Raw genomic sequence first — 23,135 nt, 5'->3', positions numbered from 1 at the left:
GGCTGTGTTTTATTCCTAAACAAAAGTGTGCTATACACAGCATGGAATGAAAATAATGTGTAAATAAATTCAATAAATTTAACATTTCCTAAATAACTATGGAATGTGACAGTGTTCATCAGTGCTAAGAGAACTTATAGTTAATTATTTACCATCAAAATATTATGATAGATGAAGCAATGGTTTTTTCATAAAAAATATCATGAAAGATGCCTCAATATAAAATGTACAAATCCCAAAATCAACAAAGTAAAATTTATAAAATACTTTTTCAAAATATTCAGAATGTATTGAATCACTGCCTTCTGTCCTGCAGAAATGATGCTACTGAATTAGTACTTCATATATCTAGTTTATAATTTTTCTTTTATATTAAACTTTTAAATATGAACTTCTTTAGATAAAAATATAATCTATTAAAACATACCCAAAGCACTAGTTCACATGGAATAATTGCATAGACCACTAATCATAAATTGATCACAACCATTATACAAAATTAAAACAGAAATTTCATAAACAATATTATACATATAAAGTTAACATAGTAATCTACCCTATAAAATCTCAGTTGAAGTATCTTAGCAGAAATTACATATCAGTATAAGTACCTCAGTAGAGATTTATCTATTTTTCTTTTGTAAAAGCCCTGACCATCTTATATAAATTCAGACAGGCCCACCTTTATTACAAAACAAAAATCAGTACAAGTACCTAAGTAGAGATTTATTTATTTTTTGTTCAAGCCTTATCAAGCCCACCTTTGCTACAAAACAAAAAGATTTCAAAGAAAACTGTATATAAAAGGACTTTTTGTAAATGTCTGTTAAAACTTTAATGTAAAAATATGAAAGGTCATTTCACAAAATTAAAAAGTCTTACTCTTCTGACCAATGCTCTTTAAATCTGCTAAAGGAGTAAGTTCGGTTAGGGCCATATTTGGCCCCAATTATAAAGTTCATAGTTACAAGGTAATACATGTTTAAAGTTGCCCTAAAGACATGTTAGAAAGTTAAACAGAACTGTTTTTGTCAAAGTTTAATTCTAACACGTTGATTTTTACATCCAAAAAAGGTCAAGATAAGGGATTTTGGTGAAATGTGACAAAATCAGATAGATTTCAACCAAATAAAGGACCAGGAAACATAGAGCCCAGGCGTCGACAAGCTTAAGATTCAAATAAGACATGTGAAATGTCTTCACAAACATTATTTTAAAAGATATTTGTTGTCGACGTATGCGCTCTATGTTTCCTGTTCAATAATCTATGGAAATTCTACCATTTTTGTTGATTTTTTCGTGAAAAATCAATATGAGTACAACTTGTGTCGTCATAATGAAATGCAGAAACGTAAAATTTTCAACAAAATGGTTTATATCCTAGCTAGTCAATGTATTAGCTATAATTTATCGTGATATTGGTCGATAAATATGAATTTTAAATTAACGCTAAAAAAGGGGGCCATTTTGGGACTTTATCGAACATACTCCTTTGAATGAAATATATAAATTTGTTCTTTATGTAACATACTGGTCATGTGAAGAGACCAAGCATGTCCAGACATAGCTCCTTACTGACAATAAAATATATAAATTTGTTCTTTATGTAATGTACTGGTCAGATAAAGTCTTCATATGAAGAGTCCAAGCGCGTCCAGTCAGAGCTCAATACTGGCCTGATACAGTAAACAATAATAAGGCCGATTTTGTCCAGTCTGTACACAATTATCACAACTACTAATATAATTGTCTGTTGTTTTTCTGAAGATGTACAGGAACTGTTCCTAGTATCCCTCTTAGCACCTGTAGTGTACTGGGATACAGTCAATGTTTTATTACAACTGTTGGATATCACAAAATCTTAAGAATCTCATAAAAATAGACAGGCATACATTTATCATGTATAAAAATAGATACTGAATAAAACCAAGACAAAACAGTCACTGTTTATATCTTTGACAACATGATTATCTCCCCATGTTTTTATAAAAAGAGTTCCTTAATCAAAAATACATCCATAGTAATTGTTTTATATATTTTCAAGAAAAATATACAAAAGTTCTCTCTTAGGCTTTCATCTCCAAAAATAAGATCCATGATTTTATGCACAAGATATTTTACCTTAAAAAAACTATCAAAAATTTAACCCTAAGGTTGAGAAGTGAGAAATAATTGACAGTTTTGAGATACTATATTTAACAGATAAATGGTAACAAGTTTTCCCCACAAATCATGGAAGTTTTAAGTACCTTGCACTCTTGTTAATAATATGAACAATGTTATAAAGTATTGGAAGATCATTTGTGGATATGCTCCTCATGGCAGAGATATTATTAATCACAGCTTGCTTCTCTATACGACCCTTCTGCCGTCACAAAGTAATTATCAAAGAAGTCATGAAGGAAGGCAAACGTTGGTCTAGTCTCTGCCAACTTCTTCCAACATTGTAACATGATGTCATAGTATGGATCAGGACAGGGTATTGGTCCACCGGTGGGTTTAGCCATTCGTACTCCTGACTCCACTTTACTCAACACATCATGTCCTGTCATTCCTGTAATTACAAGTCATTGAGTAAAGTTGTAAAAAAGCATTGTGACTTTTCTAGCTGAAAAAATCTTTAATTTTCAGTATATCTATAAAGCAAGTATCTTGTTTTTCAAGAAACTTTCAATTACTTGCCTTACTTCATTTTCAGTGACAAGACCCAAGAAGTCATTATCAAATACAAAAATGCCATTATTCTATGTATACAGTACAAAGAATTGAAAAAAAATTGTCCCAGCAAATGTGTGTAATTTTTGGTCATTAAACTATTTACCAATCAGAATGCCAAATTTATATTCTTTATGTATACAATATAAATTTTCATGCAATTTATAGTTTATATCACTGTGTTTTCTTGTCTTTTACTCTGATCGTTTCTAGGGATATGCATACCAGCCTATGCAAAATTGTTTGTACTTAGTTGCATATTGTAACTCATGGTTAACATACACCCATAAAAACTATGAAAATTAGTATCCCATGAATACTAATTAATCCACAGTATTCTTTATGTGGTTGTTATTAATCTGCTACAAGTTTTTTCAAATTTGAATCTTTTGTTTTTTATTGACCTACAAACAAGTCTCCTCATTACTGGAAACTTATTAGTGACCACGCTATTGCTTTGTTTAAAAGATTCTATTAATGATTTACCTGGATAGGGAACACGTCCAAATGTGATTAATTCATATAACAACACACCATATGACCACACATCAGATTTAATACTGAACTTTCTATCAAAAGCAGCTTCAGGTGCTGTCCATTTTATAGGGAACTTTGTATCTACAAATATAACATACAATTTAAATATTACATCCAAATCTATAAATATAACATACAATCTATAAATATAACATACACTCTATAAATATTACATCTAATCTGAATGGTTAACTCTAAAAAAGACAAATAATTACCATAGACACCTATCATTTAATTAAAGTAATAAATATATATGTATTTCGTTCAACACAAAGCATTGTGTGTAATGATTTTCAAATACTGGCCTACCTTTTAAGTGCCTAATTTTTTGGTTAGAATAGTGTTACTTATAAATATGAGACCTTACACAAATACACCTATAAAACATGTAATTTTCACGTATTGAAGGTTAACACATCCATATAAATAATACAATTTTAATGTTTGCATTTATTTGCATAATTTGACAACCCTGCATACCAAGGTATCCACTTCAGGGACTCTAACGAAATGATTCACACAGGCGTTGGTTCACCACATGGAGTTTAATTAGTACATCCATATAAAGTATATACAATATCACAATTTAAAAAGTTGTGAAAAGATTCCTTAATTCCTGTATCTCATCAGGGATTACTGCTTTCAACTCAAAACTCACAAACTAAATTTAACTTGAGAGTGTATGAATGAAAAAATAAATCCAACCATAATCTCTGTCAACAAAGGGAAATGTAAAAAAAAGTTAAAAAAATTCAAAGATGATTTTTAAACAGTAAAAAAATAAATATTTGTATTTGTTCTTACGCTCATGAGCCTCATAGATATCTTCTTGTATAAGTCTGGCTAGACCAAAGTCTGCCACCTTTACATCATTGCGTTCTCCTACTAATATATTGGCTGCTCGTAGATCTCTGTGTACAAAATTCTCTGTCTCTAGATAGGCCATACCATCAGCAATCTAAAACATACAAAAATGTGTTTATATTTATCTTGGTTTTTAGCAGTCATTTGTTAATGATCTTGATTTATAAAATTCAAAATTCAGTTTTCTAACACTTCCTTTTAAACGAGAGTGCACACCCTGAAATATCTCGCCTTCTTTACTAATCATTGATATTATGTTGATAGTCCTAAATATAAAGCTTTATTACAACTGTCACATAAACTAAACCAAGAAAACTAAACATTGACCAATGAACCATGAAAATGAGGTCAAGGTCATATGAACCATGTCACGCAGGCATGTACAGCTAACAATTCTTTCCTTTCATACAACAAATATAGTTGACCTATTGCTTATAGTTTAAGAAAAAACAGATCAAAACACAAAAACTTAACACTGAGCAATGAATCGTGAAAATGAGGTCAAATTTAACCTGTGCGACTGACACATAGATCATAAAATATTTCTATACACCAAATATAGTTGACCTATTGCAATTTAAAGTATTAGACTCAGAAACTTAACTTTGACCACTGAACCATGAAAATGATGTCAAGGTCAGATGACACCTGCCAGCTAGACATGTACACCTTACATTCATTTCATACACCAAATATAGTAGACCTATTGCATACAGAATAAGAAAATCAGACGAAAACACACAAACTTAACTATAACCACTGAACCATGAAAATGATGACACCTGCCAGTTGGACATGTTCACCTTACAGTCATTCCATACACTGAATATACTAGACCTATTGGTTATAGTATCTGAGATATGGACTTAACCACTAAAACTAAACCGTGTTCACTGATCCATGAAATTAGGTCAAGGTCATGTGAAAACTGTCTGACCTGCATGAAGACCTTGCAAGGTACACACATATCAAATATAGTTATCCTATTACTTATAATAAAAGGGAATTAAACATTACAAAACATCTTAACTTTTTTTGCAAGTAGTCACTGAACCATGAATATGAGGTCAAGGACATGGGACTGACAGAAACTTCCTAACATAAGGCATCCATATACAAAGTATGAAGCATCCAGGTCTTTCACCTTCTGAAATATAAAGCTTTTTACTACCCCTATGTCAAGCTTTCTGTGAAAAACATTGCAGGCTCGACAAAAATGGCTGCAGGTTTCGTTGAATAAAAGGCGATCAATTTCAACAAGAAGTATTTTCCTGCAAAACACAAATTGCCTTCAGGATGCAGTGAAAATAAATATTGACCTTCTCAGTCAAAGATTGGTAGTTTTGGAATATCAAAATATTATTTTCCAAGTAGACAGATATAAATAGATGACCCCTGTCATTTACTTGAGACTTTAAGTTATTCATAATTTGTAACCCAAAACAATTACACAATTATCTGGAAATTCACTGACAGAAAATTTAATAAAGTTTCCTCACCTGTGCAGCCATGTCAACTATAACAGGAAGTTTAATAGTTTTTTCTTACCTGTGCAGCCATGTCAACAATGACAGGAAGTTTAATTGATTTTCCCTCATCTTTGCGTAAATAATCTAACAACGATCCATTAACCATCATTTCTGTTATAATCCATATAGGTTCTGTTGCTGTACACACAGCCAATAATTGTACAAGTTTACGATGTCGTAGTTTATGCATAAGTTTGGCCTCTGATAAAAAGTCTTCAGCAGTCATAGCACCTTGTTTTAATGTCTTTACAGCTACATCTACTGTATTTCTCCATTTACCTAAACAAAATGTATAGAATTTAGTTTTGATTGATAGAATGCATTTAAAACTGTAGACTATAAAATAATTAAAACATTTAGTTTTCATACAAATTGCACAAGGTAAATCATTTTATAACAGTTTTTAGAGTTTAAAAACATCTGAATTTTGTCCTCAAAACCTTAAAAAGGAAACAAAATTTAACACGTAGATTGTCAATGAACTTTTTTTTTTTTATTGAAGTGAAGTTTCAGCCACAGGCCCTATTCAGTTTATTTATCATTTTTCTTAGCTACACGGTAGACATTTTACTTTCACAATCAATAAGGGTGTTATAATAATGATTTGTCAGTAGTTGGCACTGACTATCTTTGTTTTCGTTCATTAAAAAATTTGAGATAATGTAAAATCTTTGTAAATCTGTAACATGTTTGTTGTTCTGGTTACCATGGTTACCACGGCCCCTTTGTACTTCCTTTTGACTTATTGAAGTGTAAATGGAACAAGCATTTTTTAAATATTTTTATTAAGTAGATTCTGTTTATTCTGTAAATGTATATTTTTTTCCAGAATTTCTCATGTAAAACTGGATCAAACCCACCTCAATTTGTGTCTGTACCAAGTACTTTGGATCAAGAGTTTGTTGTTGTTTGTTATTGTTAGTAGGTCTATTTTAACTGTTATCTTATCGAGTGTTATAATTTGTAATATGTATAATTTATTAATGATACTAAGAGTTTGTATGATATACCTGCATGGACATCACCAAAACAACCAGCCCCTAATTTTTTATTTAATTTGACGGATTCTCTGGCTACTTCTAGTTCCCTGAACTGGACTTGTGGTGGCAGCTTAGGACAAGGGACAGTAAGCTGACAACATAATCCATCTCCTACACCTGTAATATAGATACTTAGAGATTATCGTTGATCATAGAGATGGATTTTCTCACTTGAGCCAGTATAGCCAAAGGGAGAAAAGCAATGGAGTTGAAAGACCAATGATAATCTGTTTATTGCTATTTTACCTATGAAAACATTGTCATTGTTAATTTAATTGACAATGGGAACATTCGCCCTTAGTTTCTAGCAATAATTTTTCAGATCACTCTACTGTGCTGAGAAAGGAAATTATCAGTCAGTAAGGTCGAAGGAAAATTTCATAAAATGGCGATAAATATATAAATATCACGATTGCCACTGATTCAAAAGTCCTTTTTTTTGTTTTAATAAATTGTTACAAAAACTGTGTTCAGTGAACTGTGAAAATTGGGAAAAATCTCAAATTTGGCATTAAAATTAGAAAAATTGTATCATAGAGAACATGTGTACTAAGTTTCAAGTTGATTGGACTTCAACTTCATCAAAAACTTCCTCAAACAAAAACTTTAACCTGGACCAAAAACTTTAACCTGAAGCGGGACGCACAGATGGATTTCAGACCAGAAAACATAATGCCCATAAATGGGGCATAATAATAACAAGCTAATGTCTTGAACTTGAAAATGATTTGAAGATCATATCCTGAAACTCCTTTATCTAATTAAAGTGTTGTGATGATCCTAGTTAATATGTTACACATGTACCTTGGTAATGTTGAATCAGCTTTAGAAGTCCAGGAAAAGTCCTCCTAGGACTGATATAAAAACCTCCATTGTCCATTTTTCTAATCCTGTAATGTTTGACACAGGCATCATTCATTTTAGTATCATGGTCTCGTATAGATAAGACATAAGACTGTTTGTCTGAAAATATAAATGTATAGATATAAATAACACAAAAATACCAAAGCTTTGTATATAAAGATTGTCTGATCTGACCATATACATATGACATATACAGTGTTCAAAAACCTGCTAATAAATGAACTATTAGCATCCATTGTATATGTAAATTCATCGATGAATAAGCCATGTTTAAAATATTTCATATGTTAAATCTTATAGTCATATGAAACTTCAAATTTGAAAAAAAGTTGACTGTGTTATATACTAAGTTTTACTACAAAACAAATGTTTGTAAACTTTCTTGTATAAGAAAATCCTTAAGATTATCAAAATCTAAAATAAATTTACAACTATTGAATCATTGTCCTTCTGTTTACTAATTTATCAATATTTTTCTGTATTCAGTGACCTTTACAACGAGACCTCTCTCATTTACTCTCAACCACCCCACAAAGCATGTGTGAGGAGAAAACTGAAAGAATGTTAGCAAACAATTTTAATTGACAAATGGGAAAGCATGGAAAATATAGAATAAAAATATCATGACTCTTTCAATCACTTGCTCCACTTGGTTTGTGTTGAATATTTATTAGTCACGTTCCAGTAAACTTCTGCAACAAACTCCAAAGTTAATAAGGTTGAGATCAACAATCATTGAATGAAATATAATTTGTCGATAATATATATTTATAATTATTAAAAAAACATGCAAGCAGGATTTGGTTTAGTTTACATGCATGCATTTGTTAAATAACTTTGATGACATAAAAATTGTAAGAAATTCGTTTCTTATGACTTAAATTTAAATATACAAAAGTATAAAGTTCATTCCCACAAAAAACAATACTATCCCCTAGTATCTACAATTACGAACAACACTGACAGATTTTTTTTTGTAGAAGTTCACTGCACTATTTTGTTTGTTTTTTCAAAGGTAGTGATAAACCTTGGAATATATATAGATATTAGTACCATAGGATTTAAATATTTTTTCATGCAATCTTTAGTATTCTTTACCCAAAAATAGTTACATACAAAAACTATAAGTACTCTGGCATGATTTACAATCCTTTGTTCTATTTTTATTAACAAAAGTCTAAATAATTGATCAATAGGTTATCAGGAACTTTATTTCAAATGAAACACCCTAGGGATTGTTAGGTTTCAAACTGCCTTTCACTTTCAGATAAGATTGAAGAAAAAGAAACAGACGTAAATAGCTGACACTGGTCATTGAGCCAATGTAAGGCGAAATTGAGCATTTAAATAATGTAGTATCATTCTAGGATGCAAATTAAATAAAGATTTGATGATCATAATTAATAAAGGAAGTTGTATTGTACAAGAGAAGAATAACACAGCAAGGATAACAGAATGAGATCATGCAATGGACCAAATTCAGATATAATGCATGATGGAATAGGCACCAGTCATATACATGTATTTTTATTCTCACTGTGTACCCCCAGTCAAGAGTATGGACACAGTACCTCAGACATCGCGAGGTGGATTGGTTTTGTAAAGAATTATTCACCTCTGCTATATATATATGTACTTTAATAGTCACTTCTTCAAGAGGAACAAGTTTGGAATCAACAAAGTAAGATAATCTTGAGAAAAAACATCTCTGCAAAGTCGTCTAAATTTATCTTTATGCAAAAAAAGTTTTCAGTAAAGAGTATTCCAGACTCTATGGAATATGACATATGCAAAGAGAGGACAAGATCTAGAACTTGCAGAGAAAAGAGGGTAAAAAATTCATTGATATTAATATTCTTTGTTAGAAATATTTACATGTAGTTCTTTTATTTTTTGTTTCAGAAAAAGCTACAATGAAAAATATTTACTCATACATGTTTTGGATATTATATGACATGAAAAAGAAGAATAAACTGAATAATACATGGAAGCTTATGCCAAACTTATATATGCAAGAAACCAAAGATAAGCAGTATAGTGATTGATGATTATATCATTTACTCAAACAACTATGACAGCTATGTAAGGACTTTTATTTTATCTAATTTAATTATCTTGGTTACTATCAATAAAATTTGTTTATTTCACAAGTATTGCCTGAGTAAGCAAATTCTTGAATGAGCAAGTAAATTGTGATGGATTTTAGGATTTAAACATAACTTTAACCTATATTTTTTTAATACACACAGTTGAAAGATGTTTTTGAATAGACTTCTATGTAAGTTTTTTTCCTTTTAGTAGTTTCAAAAAACCAAATATTCAGGGTTTGAAACACAGACATAGCAATAGAAAAACAGTGTCTTATCTAACGCCCCAAAAAGAGTGGTTTCGGTCACCCACTGTCCCTTATGTCCTTCCCAGCGTATTTGTGTTTTCTGCAGGAAACTAAAAATATATTTTAACTACTGAAAGGGGCTTTTAAAACACTAAATTACATTCAATCTAGCAAATGTTTCTATAAACATAAGCAAGTTGTTTTTATTTCTGAAAATAAATTGTGTTTTCATGCCCTTAATCTGAAAACTTTACAGCAACAAGAATTTGTCCAAAGTACACGGATGCCCCACTTGCATTATCATTTTCCATGTTAAATGGACCGTGAAATTGGGAAAAAAAATCTATTTTGGCCTTAATAGTAAAAAGATCAACCAATAGGGAACATGTGTTGATTGTTGATTGGACTTTAATTTCTATCATGTCTATGTTCAGTGGACCATGAAAATGGGGTCAAAAGTCTAATTTTGTTTTAAAATAAGAAAGATCATATCATAAGGAACATGTGTTTATCAATTGTGAGTTGAGATTTGACTGTAATTTCATACAACAGTCAACAGTTTTTTTATATGTATTTGTTATGTTTTCATGGTTATTACTTGTACTATATATTATTCGTCTCTTTTTTGTGGTTGTCCACTCATATTTTTTTTTATACTAGTTTAACGTTATCCAAAACATAACGTTACAATCTATAATCTGACATTAGAACACTCAGAAAATGAAAATTACTTTCAATTTAAAATAGCATCCGATTTTACTGTAGTTATATTTGGTAAACAGGTAAAACGCATTTGCATATCAATCGAATACTCACAACAGAAAAAGATAACGGCATATCAATAATCCTTTCAAAACAAATATTTTGGAAACATTTCCTTGAATAAAAAGCACTAATTAGTTTATATTCCATATATATGCACTGCACGTGTTATCTACCTTCTTTGAGATACTAGTATAGAAAATCATTCAGGCGAAAACATGAATTATATCCGGATCAATGAAAATTTGTGTACTAACATAATTAACCATAATAGATGTTCTATACTAATGTTAACGAGGCCGGGATAAGGTACCGGTATTTGATGTATATATTAACAAATGTAAATATGTTAATAAAACTTAGTTTTAATGAAAAAAAAAAAAAAAAAAGGAACATGTGTACTAAGTTTCAAGTTGATTGGACTTCAGCTTCATCAAAAACTACCTTGACCAAAAACTTTAACCGTAACTTTAACGAACGGATGGACAGACGAACGAACGGACAGATGAACATACAGACGGACGCACGGACCAGAAAACATAATGCCCCTCTACTATCTAAGGTGGGGCATAAAACAAGCACACACATGGTTTAGTACTAAATGAAGAATAAATGTTTGATTCAAGTGCACTCAAACATATTGATTTTTGTCATTGCTACATTGAACAAAATCAACTTTTGTGTAGATTTTCTGGTAATATATGTGTGTGATTTTTAACTATAGTATATCAAAGTTAAATGTGTATTTCTAAGTAATTAAAGAGTGTTGTTATGTTACCTACCAGCCGATTCTCTGACAAGAAAAGTTCCCTGTGGATTTCCTGGTAATAACAGCTGTTTATCTGCTTCTTTTCTCTCCACATTATACCACCAACTGATGAAATAACAAAATCTTTATAATTTCAAACCTCTTATAAATCAATTATATTTTGAGAAATTGACCTTGAAAAATTCACATAAACCACAAACAAAAGAAATGTTCATGTATTTTTTGGACTTCTCTATTAGTCAGTTGGTAATGACTATAGTTTAATTCTATTAAGTCATTCATTCATCTGTGAACAAGTGCTTCCTCAATAGTGTTCTTTTTCTTATCCTTTGAATTGACTTCACACATCATTACATCAATAAAGGCATGATATAATCTGTATCAGATCAGATTAGAATTAATGTATTTACTTGTTTTCAGTGGGGCTTGTGTTGCTATGTAGTATTTTGCAACCTATTGTTTTCTTCTCTTTTGATTTCATTCAGACATAGATATATCTATCTTTGTTCAACTTCTATTTTTTTGTCTTTTTTGCTGCCCATGTAATCTCTCTTTTGTAAGTTTATTCAGCTTACATGTTGATTTTTATAAAACATTATATATTCAGTATACAAGATTCTATTTTTTTCTGTAGTTAAAATAAATAATATCTTACTCTTGAGCTTGTGGAGAATCATCATCTTTTGTAACATAGTTACTGGGTATATAACCTTGTTGACCTGATGTCAGGTGACGGGCCATCCACCAATCACAATTTGTGCTGGAAAATTATTTCATGATACGATTAATACATGCTAATAAACATTTAAACATATACAACTAGTGAACTATTATAGTTTCTTACGTTATTGATTGTAATCATAGTTTATAGACATAAATGAATGTTAAACAGATACTTTTTGTTTTATCTTTTCATGAAAGAAGACAGCATTCCAATGTTGTATAGATCTATAACATTTTAATTAAATTAATTGTGTCAACCAGGTACCTTTAAAATGGAGACCCACATACTTTGTTTTATTGTTTGACAAAAAGTTTTTTCTTTAAAAATAAGAAATTGGTGTGGATATCAGTGATCATACCACTGACGTTTGTAAGCCAGGTTTTTTAAGCTGGAATTTAATTGTGAAAGCTATATCAAATATCACCATAAAATTATTCAAGATATGTAGCAGTCTGCCTCAGTCATAATATGGACCTAATAAATAAGGAAGAAAGATAGACAACTCTCAACTAAGTTTATGAAATTGAGATATAAATGTACGATAAAGATTTAAGGGAATACGATACAGTAGCAGGGGCAGATAATAACGTTTTCAAAACTGTTCGTGTTGTTTTCCCGACGTTGGTAACCAGAACGTTGTAATTTCGCGATGTTTCTTATAAGAACGTTAACATTTCGCGACGTCGCTTTAAAAGAAGTCATATTTCGTGGAATATTCACTGACGTCATTAATTTCGGTTGTGCGAATTTAAAAAAAGTACCTGCTAAAAAAGTGGCCATTTCTAAAAGACGGAGAAATCCGCCGAAAAGCAGTGAGATTAAAGGAAATACTTGAGATAACAAAAATAAATCAAATACAATTTTGCATAACGAAATTGAAGAAATAGTGATAGACACAGAAGAGAGTATTGACAGTATAACATGGAAAGACGGAAGAAGAATTGTGGAGCTTTTTAGTCTGATACTGAATAACTGTCAAAACTGCACGGCCCCAGCGGAATCTGCTCAAGGTAGAGAAAGAAAAATTGCAAGGAATTGGGGTCTATCTTACTATTCGTTGCTTAAACTGTTACATGCTGAAAAACATTTTACCAATAACACAATTCGGAACAAAACGACCTGCAATAGCTAATTATGAGTATTGGTAGCTGCTTAATGTCCAGCGGCAAATATTAAATTGCACATTTATGACATCCAAATGTTATTTTAATGAAACTTAAAGAAATGAGAAAACGTACGAACCCGTGATTAATGAGAAAAAATTAACAAAATCTATATTGCGTAGGGTGGCCGAATCGGGTCTGGTGTTGAAATCCATACACAAAAGTCATTACTACGGCGTGTTGTACAGCTGTGCAATATTTTTCATGACGAGAACAGTTATTTTCATTTATTGATAATGAATTCGAAGTAAATAATACTATCTTGAATTGAACAAGAATGTGTCCATAGTACACAGATGCCCCACTCCCATTATCATTTTCTATGTTCAGTGGACCGTGAAATTGGGATAAAAAATATAATTTGACATTTAAATTAGAAAGATCATAACCTAAGGAACATGTGTACAAAGTTTCAAGTTGATTGGACTTCAACTAAATCAAAAACTACCTTGACCAAAAACTTTAACCTGAAACTTGCACTATCATTTTCTATGTTCAGTGGACCGTGAAATTGGGGTCAAAAGTCTAATTTGGCAATTAAATTAGAAAGATAATATCATAGGGAACATGTGTGCTAAGTTTGAAGTTGATTGGACTTCAACTTCATCCTAAACTACCTTGACCAAAAACTTTAACCTGAACGAACAAACGGACGGACAGACGGAAGGACGGACGCACAGACCAGAAAACATAATGCCCCTCTACTATCGTAAGTGGGGCATAAAAACATCAGAATCAAAATAGTTAAGTTTGTGTCTTTTTTTTCTCTTTTTTTTGTTAAGCATTTGGCAGCCTCCAAATTTTACGGAGAATTGTCATTGTAAGGCCAAATTTAACAGACTATCAATGAAATAACAAAACCGACTTCATGTGCGAGACCCTCATTGGTGGACAAGGTCGTATAACATCCCTATTCGTAAATAAAATTAAAAAAAAAGAGAGTGTCTCATCCTGTTCTGGACTTCAAATTGGTACATAAAAAAAATTGCCGATTTTAATTGATATTTTAAAAACATATAATATTGTATGTGTATGTAGAAAAACTGTCAATAAAAGTCCGTTAAAAAGATTTCAAAAAAATATATTGGTGTCGTTTTTGGTTTGAATTTAAGCAAAATATTACCAATAGATGCAGAATTGTCACACGTTAATTTGTTTAATTGGTTGTATTCTTTTTGTATATGAAACTGGATGTAATAGACCAAAACAAGAAAACGCCCGTACACATGCTGTTAAAAGGGCTTGATATTAAATGGTGTCTTTTGGTATTGTTCATCATATTTGTATTTAATTTGTTCATTGTTTTGTACTTAAATCAGGCCGTAAGTTTCCCGTTTGAGTTGTTTTGCATTTGTCATGTAGGGACTGCTTTCATAGCTTACTATGCGGTATGGGTGTTACTCATTGTTGAAGGTCGTCCGATGTCCTATAGTCGTTAAGCCATTTGGTCTCTGATTGAGATTTGCCTCATTGGTAATCATTCCACATCTTCTTATTTGTATTAGCATGTCCCTATTGTACTTCAATGTATTGAGAGATAAAAATTGAAGTATCGGCAAATGTACACTAATTGCAGACAGACAGATCAGAAAGTGTACACACGTTAAAACTCGTCGTATAGTTAGACGATCGGACAGACGAACAAAGTATTTTCAATATAGCTCTACTTCTAGACAAACAAGTACGCCAGTATTCATACGTATACGCCGTAAAAAAGGTTATGTAACTTATCTATTTATAAAGACATCGTTCAATATTATTCTCTTATACTGGCTGCTGTACTTCCTATGAAATATTATATTACAACTTCATTTTCGGTCGATTGAGGCAATAATGGTATGAGTTAAATTGCACGAAACAGCTCTTATTATAAAACAAGAAGTACTGCTTATTATTCAAATTTGAAAGATGATTATCTTTTGAATGTAAAAAAAAAATCAAAGTACGTCGGGACCTTTTAAAGTTGACGATACGCTATCGGTATTGTCATTGTTGAAGGTTATACTGTTGTCAATTTATGGTATCGCCTCACTTAATTTATAGTTGGTTCACATTTTGTCATGTCAATAATGTTGTCTATCCTCTAATGTCGGACGGAATTTATACTTCTATCAGATTTTCTTTTTTGCCGTACAATTGACAAAGCAATCTGCTAGAATCCTTTTTTATAGTCTTTTTTTTTTTATCATGAAAAGGTTCCTGTCCAAATTTCGTTTCGTAAATGTTTAACACAAGTGTTTTTCCATTTTATGATTAACCATCTTATAATTTTTTATGATAAGTATCAACGCTTTGAAAAACACCTGCATATACTTGACAGCGAACTCGTGTACGGCGGGAATGATTACACGACGTTGTTGCGATTAAAACTTAATTTAATGTAATTTAGCGCCATACTGACAGACATCGTAAAAAATTAAGGTATATGGCTTTTATTGAAAAAACAAGCACATGGACCCCATTTTTTTCTTTTGCAATCAATCAAGTACTGTTTCAAGAACACTTCGCCAAAATTTCAGGAAAAAATCAACGATCAAATTTTTTCTGCACTTCCGAAAAGACGCAAAAATATGGTCAATTTTTTTATTTTGGATATAGCAATCTAAATCCGGAACATGATGATTTGATTTAACCTTAAACTTGTTTCAGCATGTTGATGCCATGGATCAAGGGAATATTTTACAAAAAACCTGGTTAAGTTATGACTTTTCGTTCAAAAGTATTGTTACTTTCTTTAAAAGTCATAATTTATGAAATTTCAGGGATTTTCTTCCAAAGATGCAAATTTCGAACCAAATTATCTCAAAAAGTAAGTCATGAAGGTACTTTTTTCTTTGCATATTTGAAAAGTACACATTAAAATTGACCTTCTATCAAAATTTTAAGAAAAAATCAACGAGGGATCTCTACTGTATCGTATGCCCTTAAATCACAACAAATCATTCCAATATCATGAATTAACTCTTTTAAAGGGATACTGATAATGAGTAGACACAATTTTGTTAGATGCACAGACACATGAATTAACTGATTAATCCATAGAATTAAATGGTTAACTTACCTGGCCTCATCCACTTCCAGTTTATCTCCCTTTTTAAAGGACAAGTCATCATCATTTATAGCATCAAAATCATACAATGCTCTCATAACCAGACCACCTAAAACACAAATGTATACCCATTTATTTTATATTTTTACTTGTACATGTTTGCATGTTGATGTATCTTTTGTATCTTTAAAATTACAAAAATGAAGAACTATCACTGTGAGTTAAACTTGATAATTTCTTCACTAATATTAATGTCTCCTTTAACAATCTATACAACTTTGTTTGATATTTTATTTCATGATTTTTCCAATGTCTGCATACACATACAAGCCTACAAAAATTTGTAATTATTTAAAAGTTTAAATTTTTGGTTCACCTGTACCCACTGGAATTTGCACCCAACGATTAATAGTATATCCACAGTACCTAAATGTATCTAGGATTTATCAAATCTTATTTAACTTTTCTTTGCTTCTCATATAATCTTAATATATTTTGACACACAGTGATAAGAAGAGAATTTACTATGATTTAGTTTGACCTGAGGGAGTCAGTTTTTCATCTTTTATGTTTTTGTTTACCTCCCTCTCCTCCATGGTCATTTAAAACGTAAAAGATCATGTGTGAAAAAGTGGAATATTTACTGATGTAGACACAAAAACTTTGTGATAAACACAACTTGACATCCTTTTAAATTTTTTTTTGTCTTATACAATGTAGTCGGATAATAATAAATCCATAATGTTTTCGTTGAAAGCATTCTACATGTACATGTATTCCTCACTTGATTATCAATAAGGAAATTTGTATATACCTGTGAAGAATTACAATGTAAGATAATCAATTATTTATATGAATGAGGAAGCAGGAACAATCAGCCATTCTACTTTAATTTAATCATGAGTTTTATTTTTATAAATTTGAACTGAGCCCGAGCCCTCAAGCTACTGTACAAATAGTACTTACTTGTACTCCCTGGTGGTGGTGGCAGTGGCCTGACAGGACTGGACGGATTGTTGACAGTAAGGGTCACATCATGTGGAGAGATGGGTGGTCCTCCATTATTAACATCTGTTCTGGAGGGGGGTTTGTTACCCCCCTGTTCTGGTTTCCCTAAACAGCCTCCCATGTCACATCAATAACATTGTCTACAACTGATAAAAAGTTATCATTAATTGCAATAATCTGAGAATACAAAAAAGTAAATAAACAGGATTCTACATCATTTACACTGGATTAGTCAAGTTAAAGTACATACATTTTTACATCAGGAACATACATTGTACTATAAAACAAACAAATGTTTATGCCTTCATAATCCAAACATATTCAGTATGAGTGTACATGTCCTTCTCTTTGTTGAATGCTTGTGTGGTGCAGTTGTTTACATTTTTGCTCTTATGGTTGGTGAACATTTTTCTCATTGGTAATGCCACTTGCTCTCAACCATGATTAATCACATTTTGATATTTGTCTGTCAGGAACCTGTAATTTAATGGTTGAAGTTTGTTGCTGTTCATGTTCATCATATTCGTCATGTTTGTTTTTCCATTATTATTAAGTGCATAAAATCAAGACTGCTTACTGTGTCTCATTTGAATTGTTTGAAACATTTTCCATTTCAGGGCCTCTTATAGCTTGCTTATATATATGACAAAGGTTTTTTTTCTCACTGTGAAGGCCTAACAGTAACCATTACGCCATTTGGTCTCAGGTGGCTATGGAGAGTTGTCTCATTGGCAATCATATGATTATCTTATTTTGTTGTTTTTAGATTGCTTTCAACAGTTTATTGTCAAATGCCTCTAACTACATGTAGAACCAATTCAGCTATAATGGTTCACATTGTTTCTAGTGTGTTACATACATTTGTGTACATGACATAATGTTATTATCAATTCTTTAACCAGTAATATTGTTGACATATTATTGGTAAGGGTAAACATGGTGTTTCCTACAGAAGGTTTTGTTGTGATAATAAAGCACCTTGACCTGCTACATTTTCTTGACATTCTGCCCTTGAACATTTGAAGGAAAATAATGTTGGTGCCATGCCCCATTTGTTGAATTTGTTCTGAACTTTTAAACATAAGAATGATCTTTAGCTTCCAATTGCCAAAAAATATCATAAGGACCATAAAGACTACATGTATATGGTTCCACAACTACAGGATACAAAACACAGTGAGTCTTTATAAATCATTATTCTGCCTTCTTTCCGTTTAAGGGTTTAAAACAAAAGGGTGGTAACATATACACATGCCCAAGGTCAAACTTTTGTGAATAAAAGCAAATTTTCTTATCCCAGGCATAGATGAGGGTTGTAATTGGAGTACATGTACCTTCATAACTGTAAAGGTTCTTGCCAAATGACATACATGTAACAGTAATTCTTGGTGCATTTTTGTTAGAAATGTAAGACAATAAAAAAAAATTGACCGATTTTGACAAATTAAGTTAAATGATTTCCAAAAATAAAGGTAATGATAATTATTTGAGACTGCTGAAGAATCACAATAACCATACATTTGAAAACTATTACACCACTTGGTCGATGCCATTGCTGGTGGATGTTTTGTCCCCAATGATATCACTAGCTTAGGAGTCAGCACTTCAGTGTTGACATGAATATCAATTGAAATATAGTAATTTTTATTACTTAACTGTTTGCAAAAGTATGAATTATCAAAATACTGAAGATTTTCTTATCCCAGACATACATTGTAGATTACTGAAGCCGTATTTGTCAAAAAAAATTTGAAATTGTGGCCCCATTTTTGTTTGGCTTTCTAACTATTTTGATTAGAGCAACACTGATGAGTCTCATGTAGACTAAAAACGAGTCTGGCATATCAAATTTTAAGCCTGGTACCTTTGATATTCCCGGCTGACCTGAGAATCTGAAACTGAATCTGAACGCTTGAACAATTGACGTCGTACAACAATCACTTTTCCATTGTGGAGTCAGATATTTTGTATTATGACGTCAAAATTTTACAGGAACCTGTGTGATATTCAGTATTGGCAGAGAAATAGCGATAAGGTGTATTGAAACTAAAATGGAGAATACATTTACAATGCTTGACATTTGAACATGTTGAAGTTATATTTCTTCTTTTTTAACAATATTGCAAACTTTTAACAAACTCAGTTACCATGGTTACTGTAACATAAAACTTATTCATTTAATATTATCAGGGTGAACAAGAACTTACCATTCTAAACTATAGTCACCGTCAGCTGAAATTTGTAGCAGTTATCAGTAAAAATAATCTACAAATGTAAACTATCATGCGCGTTCACTCGAGATACAGATTTTCATATTCCATTCATAAATCGCCATAAGAGAAACCACTACTGACCTACCTTTTAAGTGATCGCACTGTAATAATACTGACCTTCACATCTTCCAAGACGATTTTGAATGAAGGAATCAGCCATTGTTTTTACCATAAGTGTTGCTGTGGAGTTCAAGTTCAGAAAATTTACATAAAGCGCGGGAAACTTTATCACATCAATGACAAGAATATTACCGGAAACTCCTAAATTGATGATTGTCATATTTTTTTAAGGATCCTGATAGAAAGGAAGATGGCTGAATTACAATGAAATTTTTTTTTGGAAAATGTGTATGTCAGGATTATTACAGTCATGACAGTGCGATCACTTCAAAGATAGGTCAGTAGTGGTTTTTCTTTTGGCGATTTATGAATGGAATGTGAAAAACGATATCTCTTATGAACGCGATTAATAATTTAGATAATTTTTACCGATAACCGCTACGAATTTCAGCTGACAGCGACTACATGTATATAGACTATAGTACGAACCAGGATTCCAAGTATAGGTACCCTAAAGTAAAATCATGAGTATGTGTTCCCAGCCCACATATTCCAATATTTGAAACACATAATATCTTTTACACTAAAAATCAGGGAATTATCTTTTTAAACAAGTTTAAAGTTTACAGTAGTAAAAGTGAGATAATTGTCAGTTTTATTTGTTCGTAAAACTGAAAACAACACCCCCGATTAAACATCTGTAAAAATATACTTCTGTTCTCGTGATTAAAGTTTATCACACTTTGTTTGAATTTATATAAATGTGGTCTTACGTGTATTAACTAAATATCATTAATAAAGCCAGTTATGTGGGAAAACCCAACTTCTTTTCAAAAACAATTTCGCCATAAAACCAGGAAGTCTCTTGCCGGAAGGTAAATTATTGAACTCTCGTTATTTCTCGCCTTTACCCGGTCTCACTAATTAGCGACAACAAGAATTTTAGCGACAACAAGCGTCAACAAGCGACAAGAAGCGACAACAAGAATTATTTTAGCGACAACAAGCGACAAGAAACTATTTAGCGACAAGAAAACATTTTTTTTTAATTAAAATTAATTATTGCAATAAATATTTAAAGAATATGCAAAAGAAAATAATTTTAGCGACACGAAAGTTAAAGTTGATAGAAAAAAATGAAACATTATTTACATAATATTTTATCATCTATTATGAATAACAGCCAGTATTACGTTTAGTTATTGTATTATGAGATTACTTTTCCTTGTGTTTTAGAACATATTATTTATCTTATAATTTGTTTTTTAAAACTCTTTTCGTGCAATATGTATTAAGCTCGCAAAATGAATTACTTGTGCATCATTGTCCTGAAAATAATGACACAAATTGTGAAATACAGAGAACTGAAACCAAACAGGAGGAAAAGAAAATTGAAATGTGAATATTTTCATTTTTTTATTTGTTTATTGCCTCATTAAACGATATTTATCATGTTTATGCATATTGATTGAAGATGAAAGGAAATTAATGACAATCTTGAGTTTTCAACAGGTGTTCACTATTTACAATGATTATATATTCTGGCGCGTGTAATTGTATGTTATTGTAGCAATAAAACAGGGGACACGCGACTCGTTAATCTCATTTGATGTTCCACATTGTGTGTACTGTTATTACCTTAGGGTGAAGCCACTTCTAATGTTGTTCCTATCAAGAACAATGAATTATACTGTTAGAAAGGAAATAATATTTCATGTTTTTGTTTCAATAAATCCTTCAAAGGAAAGTTGATTTTTTTTTTTTTTTCAATTTTATAGCGTGTGCATTTCCTTTGCTCTACCAAGCTGACTGAAGCCATTCAACTTTTATGTTTAGTATAAAGTAAATTGTCAGCATTTCAGTATTATTTTCGCAAAAGTACGTGCTCTGTAGATGGACCCCAAGGTATAACCACGTCCTCGTCGTGGGGTCTGGAAACATGCTTAAATAATAAAGATGGCAAAGCTTGGCTGAGAGTTCTACAAACAAAGCATCGAATTGACATAACAAGAGTACACTTAGAGCATAGTATTAAGCAAATGAATCAAACTATTATATTCCATTATGCCCGCTCCATATATGACCCATGTATATCTCCAATCGTTTATTCATACTTTGACTTTGATGAAAACAGATACATACATTATCTTATACATATTCTTTATATTTAAAAATAAAAAAAAGAAGCTCAATCTCTTTCTTTTTCACAAATGTTAATTTCTTCATCTACCAATATACTAATATAAACTTCACAATCTCTTTCTTTCTCACAAATGTTTCATTTCTTCGTCTATCTTGGTCTATCTATATAATAAAACATTTTAATTAGACATATCTGCTCGTATCTTTAAAAAAAAACATTAAATACAAATTTCTTTATATCTAATAAAAAAAAATGTTTTCTTGTCGCTAAATAGTCTTCTTGTCGCTTGTTGTCGCTAAAATAATTTTTGTTGTCGGTTCTTGTCGCTTGTTGACGCTTGTTGTCGCTTGTTGACGCTTGTTGTCGCTAATTAGTGAGACCCCCTTTACCTGCAGTGATCATCTCAAAGTGTATACACAAAAAAAGAGAAGGACCATCTCAAAATGTGAAAACATTTAAATTGCATTATTATTTTGTAAACGGATTGGTTTGCTAAAGATGTTTTTGTGCATCTAAAAAAAATGAAAAAAAATTAAAATAATAGAAATACTCTGAATCCGCTCAATATTTCTATTAAAAAAATTATATTACACCCTGCTTCAGAAAAAAGGCTATTTTTTTATAAATACGAATTAAAGTACCAATATGCTGTGAACTATGGCAAGCCGTTGTGGAATTTATTAATATTAAAAAATCATTTATTAATATTAATAAATGATTTTTTAATATTAAATAAATCATTTTCTAATATTAATAAATCAAATTTTAATATTGAATAATACGCTGATTTTTTAATATTAATAAATGAATATTTAATATTAAAAAATCATCTATTAATAATAAAAAAATATTTTCAAATATTAAATATTCAGTCTGTTTTTGAATATTAATAAATGATTTTTGAATATTAAATAATACGCATACATAAAAATCAGCATCAATGTAACCTTAGCGTTTAATATAATTAATCATTATCTGTCAAACGTTGTCATTGATGATGATTATTGGACAAGTCGGTCCGGAGAAATTTTGGAGACCATGTTAATTAAGTTAACTCGGACCATCTTATATCGACCCTGACAAGTAAGGAAAGCTTGAACTATCTAATTATTATAAACCATTAATTCTGCATTGGCCCTATCAGAGCTTTGAAAAGATCTATTCATATCAATATTTAAGTTCAGGAAAAAATCAAAACATAATGTCACATTCAAGCGTACCATTGACCAAATTCTCGATCGATTTATTTACTGGGGTCTACATTTATTATTTTATAAGCGATTTGTAGGTATCTTTTTAC

At 31.0% G+C, this 23,135-nt stretch overlaps 1 protein-coding gene across 1 annotated transcript; it reads right to left on the bottom strand.

Annotated features, from left to right (window-relative positions):
• Positions 1-1,921: 1,921 nt before the first annotated feature.
• LOC139505442 (tyrosine-protein kinase STK-like) lies at positions 1,922-20,586 on the bottom strand. The gene is made up of 11 exons (XM_071295026.1): positions 20,466-20,586; positions 17,318-17,505; positions 16,364-16,460; positions 12,071-12,175; positions 11,429-11,520; positions 7,490-7,648; positions 6,656-6,802; positions 5,665-5,924; positions 4,057-4,210; positions 3,202-3,333; positions 1,922-2,554 (listed from the first exon to the last, which is right to left on the bottom strand). The coding sequence occupies exons 2-11, from the start codon at positions 17,478-17,480 to the stop codon at positions 2,334-2,336; spliced, it is 1,530 nt and encodes a 509-aa protein (XP_071151127.1). The 5' UTR covers positions 17,481-17,505; positions 20,466-20,586; the 3' UTR covers positions 1,922-2,333.
• Positions 20,587-23,135: the final 2,549 nt, after the last annotated feature.

The sequence above is a fragment of the Mytilus edulis genome, chromosome 1, assembly GCF_963676685.1.
Source record: "Mytilus edulis chromosome 1, xbMytEdul2.2, whole genome shotgun sequence".
Lineage (NCBI taxonomy): Eukaryota > Metazoa > Mollusca > Bivalvia > Mytilida > Mytilidae > Mytilus > Mytilus edulis.
The sequence above is the reverse complement of the archived record's forward strand: the minus strand, read 5'-3'. Positions and strand labels throughout refer to the sequence as shown.